This window comes from Sinocyclocheilus rhinocerous, unplaced genomic scaffold (assembly GCF_001515625.1).
Source record: "Sinocyclocheilus rhinocerous isolate Xijiao unplaced genomic scaffold, SAMN03320098_v1.1 scaffold114, whole genome shotgun sequence".
NCBI classification, from domain to species: Eukaryota; Metazoa; Chordata; class Actinopteri; order Cypriniformes; family Cyprinidae; genus Sinocyclocheilus; species Sinocyclocheilus rhinocerous.
The window spans coordinates 758393-770240 of NW_015646344.1; the positions used below are offsets into that span (position 1 = coordinate 758393).

Genomic DNA, 11848 nt, shown 5'->3' on the forward strand with positions numbered 1-11848 from the left:
CCCGTGCAGATCGTGATTAAAAAGCAGTGGTTGCGTCTAATTTCAAATGGCTAGATATTTTTGTTTAAAGCCAGTTTTTTTGTTATAAAGCAAATAGCCAATAAATAAATTTGCTTAAAAATCAGTATCAGTATCAGCTAATTTGCTAGTTAAAAAAAAAAGAAAGAAAAGAAAATCTGAATTCTGAATCAGCTATGATCGGCGCATCACTAATTAAAATACTAAGTAAAAGGCCTCAAATTTGAAGTACAATCTGGAATGTCTTTTTCTATCTATTCTTCAATAGGTAGATCTTGTATTTCATAAAGGCCGAGGTCAGGGATCTTGGGCCTAAAAAGGTTGGTGACCACTGGTGTAGAGTATCAATGCAATACCCATCACATACTATATGTGCACTATATTAGCAGACTTTACTGTGTACTGTATCCCACAGTGCAGTGTGCTCAGCATGACCGATCACTTTGTAATGTCAAGAATGAACAAGAAGTAACATCATTATGATTTTTAGCTCCTCTTTCTTGACTCATCTGCTGAAGCTTAAGATTTTTTTTGGCACAAAATTGGATTAAAATGAGTAGACACCACTTGCTGAATTAAATGTGCAGCGTAGTGAGGTCACGAGACTCAAAAAATCTAGCATACTACATTTGGAAATATTGTTGAAATTTGAATATACTAAGCATTGCATAGGGAATAGTTTTATTTGATTGACATTTTTAAAATTATTTTTGACAGATTTAGTTTTTTAGCAAAAAAAAAAAACAGATTTAAAAAAATATCAAAACTAAATAGTTAAAAAGCATTTTTTAAATGTTATTGTATTTAAATCACAAACAAACTATTTGGGCCTTTTCTTTAATCGTATTCATGTTTATATAGGTAGATAATGCATAATGTTGCCAAAGAGCTTTTGTGTTTTCTGTATGCATGTCGAAGTGTGAATATTTTACGTCCTTCTTCTGGTCAGTATTTGACTCTCTTCAGCGTTTAATCAGCTTTGTCCATCACTAGTTCATTGTAAGTGGTCCTGTGGTGTGAAAGAGTCATTTTTAAAACATCTCTACAAGAAGTCCAGCGTAAAGTCCATTTGAAGTGCTTTTAGGTAGAGCATAGCATGCAAATAAACAAGCATGTAACTTAAGGAACACAAATGAAATCTGTCTGTCTGTCTGTCGTTCAGGCGTTTCTGGAGCGCTACCTGGCCCCGGGCCCCACCATGCAGTACCAGCGAGAGAACGGCAGGGGCCGCCAGTGGACTCTGGTGAGCGAGGAGCCTGTGACCTCCGCGCTGCGGCAGGGACTCGTGTTCTCCCTCCGCCGCCTCGATTTCGCTCTGGTCGTCACGGTGACGCCCCTCCCCTTCCTCAACCTGGGGGAGGAGTTTATCGACCCCAAGAGCCACAAGTTCGTGATGCGGCTCCAGTCAGAGACCTCTGTGTGAGAGAACCACAAGAGACTCCGTCTCAAGGACACAACCACTCGTTTTTTGTCTTTTAGATATCACCGTTTGTATGTTTTTGTTACACTACGTGAACTACTTTGATCTGGAGACTGTCTGGCTAACTCAGCTGTGAATAACGATCAAATACACTTTCACACATCAGTGCTGCACAATACGGACGGTTCACCAGCAATGCCAGGTGTCATGATAACACCACTCTCACAATCACTCGGGAGTGATGGAAACACTACAAGATTGTAGCTGAGCGCTCAAGTGCTTTACTTTTTATGACCGTCGGTCCAGAAAAGCACACGTTTGTAACTCGAGCTCTGTATCTGTCGTGAATGTTTTTAAGACGTCGTATGCATTGCCTTTGCAGTACTTTATTCGAATGAATCGAGGGGCCTTTTATCATACCATCCGTTTACATTGTGTTGAAACGCATTCTGTACGCCAGCAAACTCACGGTGTTTGTGTGGGGTTTTTCTTGTGTAGTGTTTGGTTTGTGCGTGACCAATCAAATGTGACCTTTACACAAAATGCAAAAACATGAATGTGTGCCAAATGTTGTAACTGTGCCTCACACACACAGCTGGACGGATCTCAGACGGATTTCTGGCCCATTTAAGGACAATGAATTAACTAGTCCTTCCCATTTCCCTAACTAGTCTACCAGCTTTGGGTCATTGCCCCCCCCCCTTCATGTATTGTACATAACTCATTCTCCTTTATACGTGTGTGTACGTCAGTGAAAGTGGGATTTGAAATGCTGTAGGTGTTTACGATGATCAGATCTGACTTTCATCTTTAGGGCTGATGCATGCATGTAGGCGATGCAGTTTTGTACTTTGTTTTTTCACTTTGTATAATTTTTGTATGGAAGCTAATCTTTTAACATTTTCCCTTAAAACAATGGTTTGTTGTAAAGAGGTTTGTAGATTTTTGGTTATTGTGTGAAGATCTTTTTGGCAACTGACAACTTTAGAACTAAAAATTTTGCTTTTTTTTTTTTTTTTTTTGTAATAAATGATCAACTCGACTCTACTTTTACAGAGTTTGGCTCGTGCTTATAGAAGTATGTATGAAGTTGAACGTCTGATAACAGGATGTTGGTGGTGTTTGTGGACATGCAGCGCGTGTCTTTTTAAACCAAAGGTTCTCAGCTTTTTTTGGACACCAATTTCCAAAGGCCCCCACAAATAAAAATAGATTTTAAAAACTGTGAATTTCCTTCCAGTTGTTTGTTATTGGTTAAGGATTTAAAAAAAAAAAAATTAAAAATCAGTTTCTATTTGAGAGCTTGGCATATATTCATTATAAAAATGCCCTTTGTGGTTTAAGATTGTTGGGAAGGGTTGAGAGTTGTTGGACGTTGAGATTGAATTAAAATGAGAAATGTCTTGATTTTTGGTTATTTTAACTTATTGCCATTCAGGTGTGAACACATGCACAAGAATACACGCATGCAAACATGAACATGATTCAAAAAGATTAAATGGTAGGTTAAAAAAAAGGTTAAAAAAATAGTTAAACTTGTTCTGTTCGTAGTCAAAAATTACTATATTGGAAACAAATTTCATCTAGAGGAAGTGTTTGGTACTGCGCCGAAACAATCGTACATTTTTGTGATATCAACCTCACATTTGGTACTTTAGATTTTGTTTTTTGTTTTTTTTACTTTTGATTTTTTTTTTTAAATTTTATGGATTTGATAGTAAAACATGCATCTCATTTAAAACTAGAAAATAGTATTTTTTTTTATTTTTTTTTTATTATTACTAGAATTTGTGTTATTTTTTTTTTATTTCACTTATTGAATTATAAGAAATATTTTTTTACCGCCACCTGAGGAGCCCTAGACGGGTATGACAGATGGCGGAAGTGATGGAAAAGTGTTTAAGTTTGAAATATGGATATTGATCTTACAAAAACGCATGGATTTGCTACAGGAGGCCTTTACTCACCCCCCGGAGCCGTGTGAGGGATGTTTTATTACAGATGCGCACACTTTATTTCACTTCTTTTGAACACCAGCACCCGCTTACCCCCACTGAAAGGCTTGGAGGGGCAAGGACAATTTTTAATATAACTCCGACTGGATTCGTCTGAAAGATGAATGTCACATACACCTCGGTGCTTTGAGGGTGAGTAAAACACAGGCTAATTTTCATTTTTGGGTGAACTAACCCTTTAAAGCTTGTTTTAAATTATTTTAAGTAATATTTTTTTATGACATGTTTTTTAACTGGTTTTATTTTAAATCATTTTACGTAATCTTGAGTACCATCTGCTTTAAAAGGAACAGTTTAGCCAAAAAGTAAAAGTAAAACTGTCATAAAAGTCTCTGTATTCCAACTCTTTCATAGTCAAGTTATGTTTGAGAAACATCATGTTCAAACAAGCCATTATTGACTAAAAATCTTCCACTCGGTCACAGATATCGTTTGCTCTGCATCCAAATATGGTTCCTCAAATCAGGGTTGCACTGAATGTCAATGACATCCAACATCATTGTTTTTTATCACTGGCCAAATGACATGTGACGGGTACAGAAAAGGGGAAGATTTCTAGAGAACAGCTCATTGTATGAGCACGACAGATTAACATTTACAGTCATTGCATGTAAAACCGCACTGAACACTGTTTGTGTTCCACAGGTTTGGAACAACATTGGGGTGATTCCTTCATAATTTCAATAAAAACAGATCAGGACTAATGCGATGGATAAAGTTCAAGCTCCAGTTGCACTCGGGAGTGGGGCGGCTGTCGCATAAAAATAACGTGGGTGATGAAGAGGAAGTGTCTCATGTCTCAGGGGATGTTCATGCCGCCTTTTTTAAGCTATGCAAAATATGCTAGAGTCACGACTGACGTAGTAACGCTGTGGTGGCCATCACATATAATGGGAAGGTCTCTTTATTTGCTTCCCTAGGAGTGTTTGTTCAAAAACACCAAAGCTACATCTGTGCTATTTCTTGTACTTTCCACAACTCGTGAAACATCGCTCATCACAAGATAGTTTCTCTCGCCTCACTTCCCATTTCCTTCAAGTGTTTGTAGCATGACTCTGAAGTAGTCAGTTGACTGTGTGTTTGGATAAGGAGTCTCACAATCAGGGGCGGCGTGTAGGAAGTCCAGTGGCTTCAACGACCTCGTTGATTTACGCCGACAAGCCAACGAGAAATGAGTCTATGTGGAATCGTGCTGCTTTGTATTGTGTGCATCCCGCAAGGTGAGTTTACCAGAATTCACTCTTATATCATGCAGTTTGTTGAGCTAATGTTATATAGTTTGGGCCCGTGGGCAAGATTATTGGATCATTTTTGAGAAGAGAAGAAACTGTCTGTCTGTGAGAAACAAAGAAAGCCAACCTACATTCTGCTTCATTGGAAACGGGGTATTTCCCTTTCCTGCGAAGCAACAGAAATATTTCCTCGCACATGTTGGGGTGTTCATGCAAATCAATGGATCTGTGTTTACTTTTGCAGTACGTGGCAGTGAGGAATATATTACTGGTTACAGTGGCCAATCAGTCGTCCTGAAATCTGGAGCCGACCGATCATGGAAACTCGCCAGAGTTCAGTGGTCCATTTATAAGAACACAACATATATCGCAAGTCTAAAGGACGGCGAAGTGACTATATACAAGTTTTGGAGACACCAGGGTCGACTTACGCTCAACACCAGTACGGGAGATTTAACAATCTGTAATGTGACAGTGAACGACAGTATGATATATAACGTGGCTTTGCTCACATCAGATGACAATCGGAAACAAGTTAAAGTTCATCTCACAGTTCAAGGTAAGCAGTCTTCAGTATAGTAAGCAATCTACTAAAGTCTTGCTCAGTGACTGTCGGCCAGACTGAGTAATTGATATAACGTCCTGCAGAACCTCTCCAGAAACCAGACATCCAGAAGACGCTCCATTCCTTCAATGACAGCCGGTGCTACGTTGTCCTCGAGTGCACTGCATCTGGCCAAAATGTGAATTTGTCCTGGACGCCTGATGGCGAGTTCAACGGATCGTATATTTCAGGAATCCCAAACTCCGTCGACTCTTCGTCGGTTCTTTTCGCATCAATTAATGGCAGAATAAACGTGACGTTCAACTGCACTGCCTCCAGTGGTCAACAGACAGTGACCAGGCAAATGACAGTGGGATGTTCAGGTGGGTCTCACCAACAGATTTTCGCTGCTTTAGGATGCTGTACACTACGCATTAAGTCGCGTTCGGGCTTCAATGCACTTCCAAACACAAGCCGGACTCCAATCATTCAGTCCACTTAAACTCCAACCCTGCATTCACACTCAAATTCAATCAACTACCTCATTTTTGAGTCCGTTGCCCACATTTAAAGATCTTTTGATCTGGAAAGCATCTGCTGTGTACAAACATCTGACAGACGTCTATAAGATGTCAGTTTAGCATATATTCTAAATCATAAACATCTTAAAGACATCTAATAGATGTCTATTTGACATCTAAAAGGAAACGTCCTATTGACATACTGCAGATGAGCAAACACTCTAAAAAATACATCTTGCAGACGTCAAATAGATGTCTCCGTGATGTAAGTGTGCTATCAGGGATGTTCCCACTCTACATTTTTTTCTTTTTCAATAATCCATTAAGCTCAAAGTATATTTTAGTGTACGCTAAAAGCACACGTACATTTCGGAGACATCTATTTGACGTCTGCATTTACATCTTTATGTATTTTTTAGAGTGTTTGCTCATCTGCAGTATGTCTATGAGACGTTTCCTATCAGATGTCAAACAGACGTTTAGAAGATGTCTTTAAGATGTTTATGATTTAGAATGCATGTAAAACTGACATCTTAAAGACATCTATTAGATGTTTGAACACAGCAGATGCTTTCCAGATGAAGCTATCTTTAACAGACATCTTGCAGACGTGCGTGTGCGTTCTGGGTAGGTTATGCAAACAGTGTGCGTGAGGTAACTTTAATTATCAGCGTAGCCAGATTTTCCAACCGCTTGTACTCTTGTTGCGTTCAGGTCCTCCTGGGAAGTTTGTATTTATGAGTTAATGGCATAAAAGTTGTTACCATGTCAGGCGAGTTCAAGTCACTTTGGTCGGAGAAAGATGGCAATGTACATAAAATTCAGCACGATAACTCTACTTCTAAAACATTATGAATAAAAACGGGCTTAGAGTGTGCTTTGCTTTATGTTTTAAGCTTATTTTATTGTAATATTGTATTGTAATATATGTCCTATCATAATTATACAATACAATGGTATTTTGTACATGCAACTTAGTTTTGTTGTAAATGAAGAAAAAATATAAAATTTCATTAATTTTAACAATATACCAACACAATTTCCCAACTCTGGGCTTAAAGAAATTTGCGAGTATCCCACTGGACACTTTAACAAGGCAGCGCCGTTGAAAAGTGACACATGCATGTATATGAAGAGTTGTTTGATTTTTTTTCTCTCTTTTTTCCTAGAGGGGAAGCTGATGTGTGAAGTCTGCACCGTTTGCAGTTCATGCATTTCCTCTGTGATGTTGAGTATTGTGTTTATGGCTGCAGTCGTTTTGGTTTTAGCATATGCATTAACAAAATATAGAGGTAACAAGCATACCTTGTAATCACCTTTACAATACAACTTTTACATGACTCATGTTGTGTTTATGAACTGTAATTGATGTTTTCTAGACAGAATTATTGCTGCCTGCCCTGAAGGCCTCCTCAAATTCATCCAGAATAGGTAACATCACACCACAGACATCAGAGATGTAATGGACTCAGTTTACTGCAGTACTTGTCCTGGATGTTTGCTTTTTTGAAGCACCACCAGTTTCAGTCCAGGCTCCCGTGGTGTTCAAGGCAGAGATGGGCACTCGAGTTAGTGACTCGAACTCGAGTCGCATTTTTATAGACTTCAGACTTGACTTCAGACTCGACCTGAAATGACTCCAGACTTGACTGGACTCGAGGAAAGGGACTCGTGAAAATGTTAAAAGCAACTCGAGTCTTTTATCCTTAAATACTTATATAACTGATATTCAAAAGGCGGACTGCATCCTCACCCTGGCATCCATCCGGACCGCGAGCCATAGCACCATTTTAAGTGAACGCTTGTTAAAATTGTTGTTAGATGGCTAGGATGGAACTTAAACATTGAAATTGCTAGTTATCTTTTCTGCTCAAGATGAGAACGTTTTGATTATTGTCAATGTCAGCTACATTGTTTTTAGATAATGCTTTTAAGTCAACCCGATATCATGAAAGTGCGTATAAATAGTACGTCAAATAAAAACGAAAACTCATGTTATTGATATACAAAAATGGACTTTGGCTTGTATATGCTACGCGATGGGTAGGATTAGGGTTGTGGTGTAGATGCATATCATATGCACAAATTTCGTATCATATGCACGCGAAAACGGCGTATTATATGCACGCCAAACACGTTCGTATCATATGCACGCCAAAGTCCATTTTTTCGTATCAATACCACGAGTTTTCGTTTTTATTTGGCGTACTATTTATACGCATTTTCATGAGACCGGGCTCTTTTAAGTAGGCTAAAATATTAAAATAGTATAGATTTCAGGAGGAAACCCCTGAACAGAAACAGTATTTTTTTTTTCTGTCACATGGCCTCGCATGTACCTAAATGTAAAAATGCAATGTAAAAAGTTTTTTTTTTTCTTTTCTTTTTTTTGTTCGGACCTCTGCTTGGAAGAAAATATAGAGGCCACGCCTAGGAACTTTAATTGAATAGCCCTGACTTATATAATAAAGAAATACTTTATTTGTATGGTTTTGTAATATCTGTGTCACATATTTCCTTGTGTGTAATGTTTCAATACATGAGGATTCTGAATGAGCTTTTTTTTAGCAAGCCATTAAATGACTTGAGACTCGACTCGGACTCGTGACCAAAGACTTCAGACTTGACTCGGACTCCAAGTTAAAGACTTGTGAACATCTCTGGTTCAAGGGAAAGGAGACGCGGCATAAGAAGAAAAAAACTTATTTTGCAACCGTTACCTTATGGAAGGGAATGTCTAGTGCTATGTTTGACAGTTATTGTTGACTTTTTTTTTTCTTTTCATTTTAAAGCAAATAATGTGCGCAGGTTGTGACTGTTGGTTTGCCCTCATTGGATCCGGTTTATGAAATGTGTCATCAGTCACGTGTAAATGATGGTTTCTGGTACTTTAGGCAACCCTTTCAAAGATACAAAAAATGGATGTTGTCTTCAAAATCCATTTGCCTCAAAGATCTAAAGGCTTGTGCTCCTTCAGTTTGAACGGGCATGATGCTTCTGGTACTAATGGCCTTTAAATCTTGACTCAACATGGCAGCTTTTTTATTTAACAAATTGTCTATAGCTTCTTTGTTCAAAAATATGTGTGAAATAATTTTCCTATGTAATTTCGGGTTGTTATGATGAATTGTTAGCAGTATGTGTGTGTCACGCTATTCTGTTTCTGTCTCATCAATGGGAAGTGGTCAACTTATGCACACATGACCTCTATTTCTGCAGAACTGTATATGAGTAAATACTTCATAAATGGGTTCCATTAAAGGACATTCCACTGAATCATTTTCACACTTGTCCAGACTGCCCAGTGACTTTATTTCAGAATTATTTCAAAGTTTTATTTACATTGTGCTTTTCTTTGGCTCATTCACAGAAAGAACATAAGACAAATCAGAACAATACATTTAAACAAACAAAATACAAGGGAATATCAGAGTAACATATATATATATATAAAGGCTACGGTTCTATGTATCCGAGGACCGGAGAAGAAAGTCTTAAGGTGATGATACACGGTAATTTTTTAAACGATGTGGCTTGGGAACTTTCCCATTGAAAATGGCCAACAAATTTCTATCTGGATACTTTAGATCGGTCGTGCGCCCTGTGTCTCACCTGGTTGCCCATTGATGGCAAAAAGTTGCCCCGCGTATCATCACCTTTAGCCTAGCATTTGTCGTTGTAAATAGCCTTAAACAGTTTGTGCATAGCACTTTACCTTTTATAACATGATATTTCAGCCAAATGACAGACAAACCTAAGTGCTCCCAAGTTTAAGAACATTTAATGCAATGCACTTTCTGTCTCAGATGTTTCTGTTCTAATGATGGACAAAACACACAGATGTTTGACATTCGCTGGTGACAAACCTTTTAACCTTTTAAATCTTTTTAACAAGCAGAAAGATACAGCATCTTGATAGTCTCACTATGACTTTTACCTACTACAGTATTTCAAAGGACAAAAACACGAACTGTAAAACTATTGGCTTTACATCATCAGGTCTGTTACTGACCTGTTACTGATAGCTGTTACTGTATTTTGGCACGAGGCCCACACTGTAAAAAAAAAAAAATCCGTAAAATTTACGGTAAAAAAACGGCAGCTCTGTTTGCCGGAATTTTACCGTAAAAAATACGGTAGCAACGTTTTAGGTTTTACGGTTTTAACTTAAATTTACAGTTAAATACCGTAATTTCATTAACTGATATAATGTTAATATACCAACCTATTGAAGTACTGAAATCTGTTTAGTACCTTTGTAATACACTAATAACCACCAAAAGCAGGTGGTGATGAGAAAGTCACATGATGAAACAAAGCCCATCACAAGCAGCTTTTAAATAATAACACGTATAGAAGGTGCACAGTGTCATTCACACAAACACCAAACACCATCATGGTGACACACGATACATAATGCAATAAACATTCATTTAACAACATTAGGTGTAACACACAACCCTAATATACAAAACTGATAAGAAAAAACTAAGAAGAAACATAGTTATTTCAACAAAAAAACATCAAATTTGAAATGTAACGCAGGGAATTCTGGGAATGTCAATTTACGGTTAATCACTGTAAATTGTACGGTCTTTTCCACTTCCAAAAACGGTATACTACCGTAAAATTTATGTCCAATACATGCAATGTCCAATACAGTTTTTCACCGTATATAGTAGGGGAATTTACCGTTAACCATTTAACAGGTTTTTACTGTAGCATTTTTACAGTCTTTTACCGTTAAATTCACGGTCATTTTTTACAGTGCACGGGGAGCAGCCCTCGTGATGAGTCTCGAAATATCAAGACCATATATTGTACTTGTGAATATCACCTATAAACACAGCAAAAATAAATATATAAAGTCTTACTACACGAAAAGTTAAACTGAGGCGCGATTTCACCCATCGAATCGTAATTGGCCAACAGCAGCTTTTTAACCTCAGTCTCAAGAGCGAAGCATTTGAGTCGCGCACAGACTAAAAATCTGAGCAAGTAGGGATAACTGCAGGCTGGAGCAGTGGGCGTGGCTAAATATTAGGGTGTGGCGAAATGTAGGGGGCGTGGCTAAAGATTAGGGTGTGGCTAAATGTAGGAGGCGTGTCTAAAGATTAAGGTGTGTCGAAAGGTAGGGGACGTGACAAAAGTTATTTCTAATTTGCTAGGGTTATGGGTAGGGTTAGGGGTTAGTTTCTGTTGTAGCATTCGCCTTTTGCCACGGCCATCACTCCGACCTGCAGCTACCCCTGTCTCAATCTGACGGTAGCAGATCCTCCGGAGGACAGTGACTGGATCTAAACACACAGCTCATATCTGCGTCTCTGTAAGTTAGCAAAACCACACATGAAAACCAGTAACACGCGTGTAAACCGTGTCAGACAACTAATCGTCCAATATGGTTCTGTTCACACATCACACAGCATTTTTTTCTTATTTTTTTGGTCAACACTGCAGTTAAAATGCTGTTTGTCACTCCTGTAAATAATGTGTTTGAACTTAAATACAGGACTGACAGCTCTATTATGGTGATAAGCGTGGCCTTCAGGTTAGCACCATATTTAGTTTTTGACAGGAATTAAAAACGAGGCTGTGACGGATAGAAGTGCCTTCAATGGATTATACTGTTATAACACAGTGGTTCCCAACCCTGGTCCTGGAGGCACCCCAACACTGCACATTTTGCATGTCTCCTTAATCAAACACACCTGATTCAGGTCATCAGCTCATTAGTAGAGACTCCAAGACCTGAAATTGGTGTGTCTGAGAAAGGAGACATGCAAAATGTGCAGTGTTGGGGTGCCTCCAGGACCAGGGTTGGGAACCACTGTGTTATAAGATGATAAAAAGATAAGCGTAAACTGCAAGGGAACAGTGGAACGAGCACACACGCTTGCTCTGTACGCTGTTTAGTGGGAAACTAAAGGGGAACATATGCCTTGTCCAAATACCCACACTTGCGGTCTTGGCCACTTGAGAGTGCGTGCGCTAGGGGTTGCACAGACTAATCACTAGTCGACTTCAATGCTCTGCCATGACGCTTTAAGCTTGACGTCGCCTATAGAGGGCGCAACAGGATAAGAAATCTTTGAAGGACT

The 11848-nt window shown here is 38.6% G+C and overlaps 2 protein-coding genes across 2 annotated transcripts in view; both read left to right on the plus strand.

Annotated features, from left to right (window-relative positions):
• The window catches only part of LOC107707319 (vang-like protein 2), a 16883-nt gene extending 14250 nt beyond the window's left edge, over positions 1 to 2633 (plus strand). Inside the window, exon 8 of the mRNA XM_016511309.1 lies at positions 1181 to 2633. Within this exon, the coding sequence (XP_016366795.1) occupies positions 1181 to 1441 (261 nt within the window). The 3' untranslated portion in view covers positions 1442 to 2633. The remainder of the gene's footprint in view (positions 1 to 1180) is intronic.
• Positions 2634 to 4410: 1777 nt separating this feature from the next.
• Positions 4411 to 7608, plus strand: LOC107707301 (CD48 antigen-like). Its single transcript, XM_016511289.1, has 5 exons — positions 4411 to 4673; positions 4930 to 5244; positions 5334 to 5612; positions 6920 to 7042; positions 7130 to 7608. The coding sequence occupies exons 1-5, from the start codon at positions 4625 to 4627 to the stop codon at positions 7183 to 7185; spliced, it is 822 nt and encodes a 273-aa protein (XP_016366775.1). The 5' UTR covers positions 4411 to 4624; the 3' UTR covers positions 7186 to 7608.
• Positions 7609 to 11848: the final 4240 nt, after the last annotated feature.

What these genes read in the sequence shown, in the direction of transcription:
- LOC107707301 (XM_016511289.1), top strand. Translation starts at nt 4,625, where the DNA reads ATGAGTCTATGTGGAATCGTGCTGCTTTGTATTGTGTGCATCCCGCAA. An exon ending in AGTTCATCTCACAGTTCAAG is followed by an intron (nt 5,245 to 5,333) that starts GTAAGCAGTCTT and finishes AACGTCCTGCAG; the next exon opens with AACCTCTCCAGAAACCAGAC. An exon ending in AATGACAGTGGGATGTTCAG is followed by an intron (nt 5,613 to 6,919) that starts GTGGGTCTCACC and finishes CTTTTTTCCTAG; the next exon opens with AGGGGAAGCTGATGTGTGAA.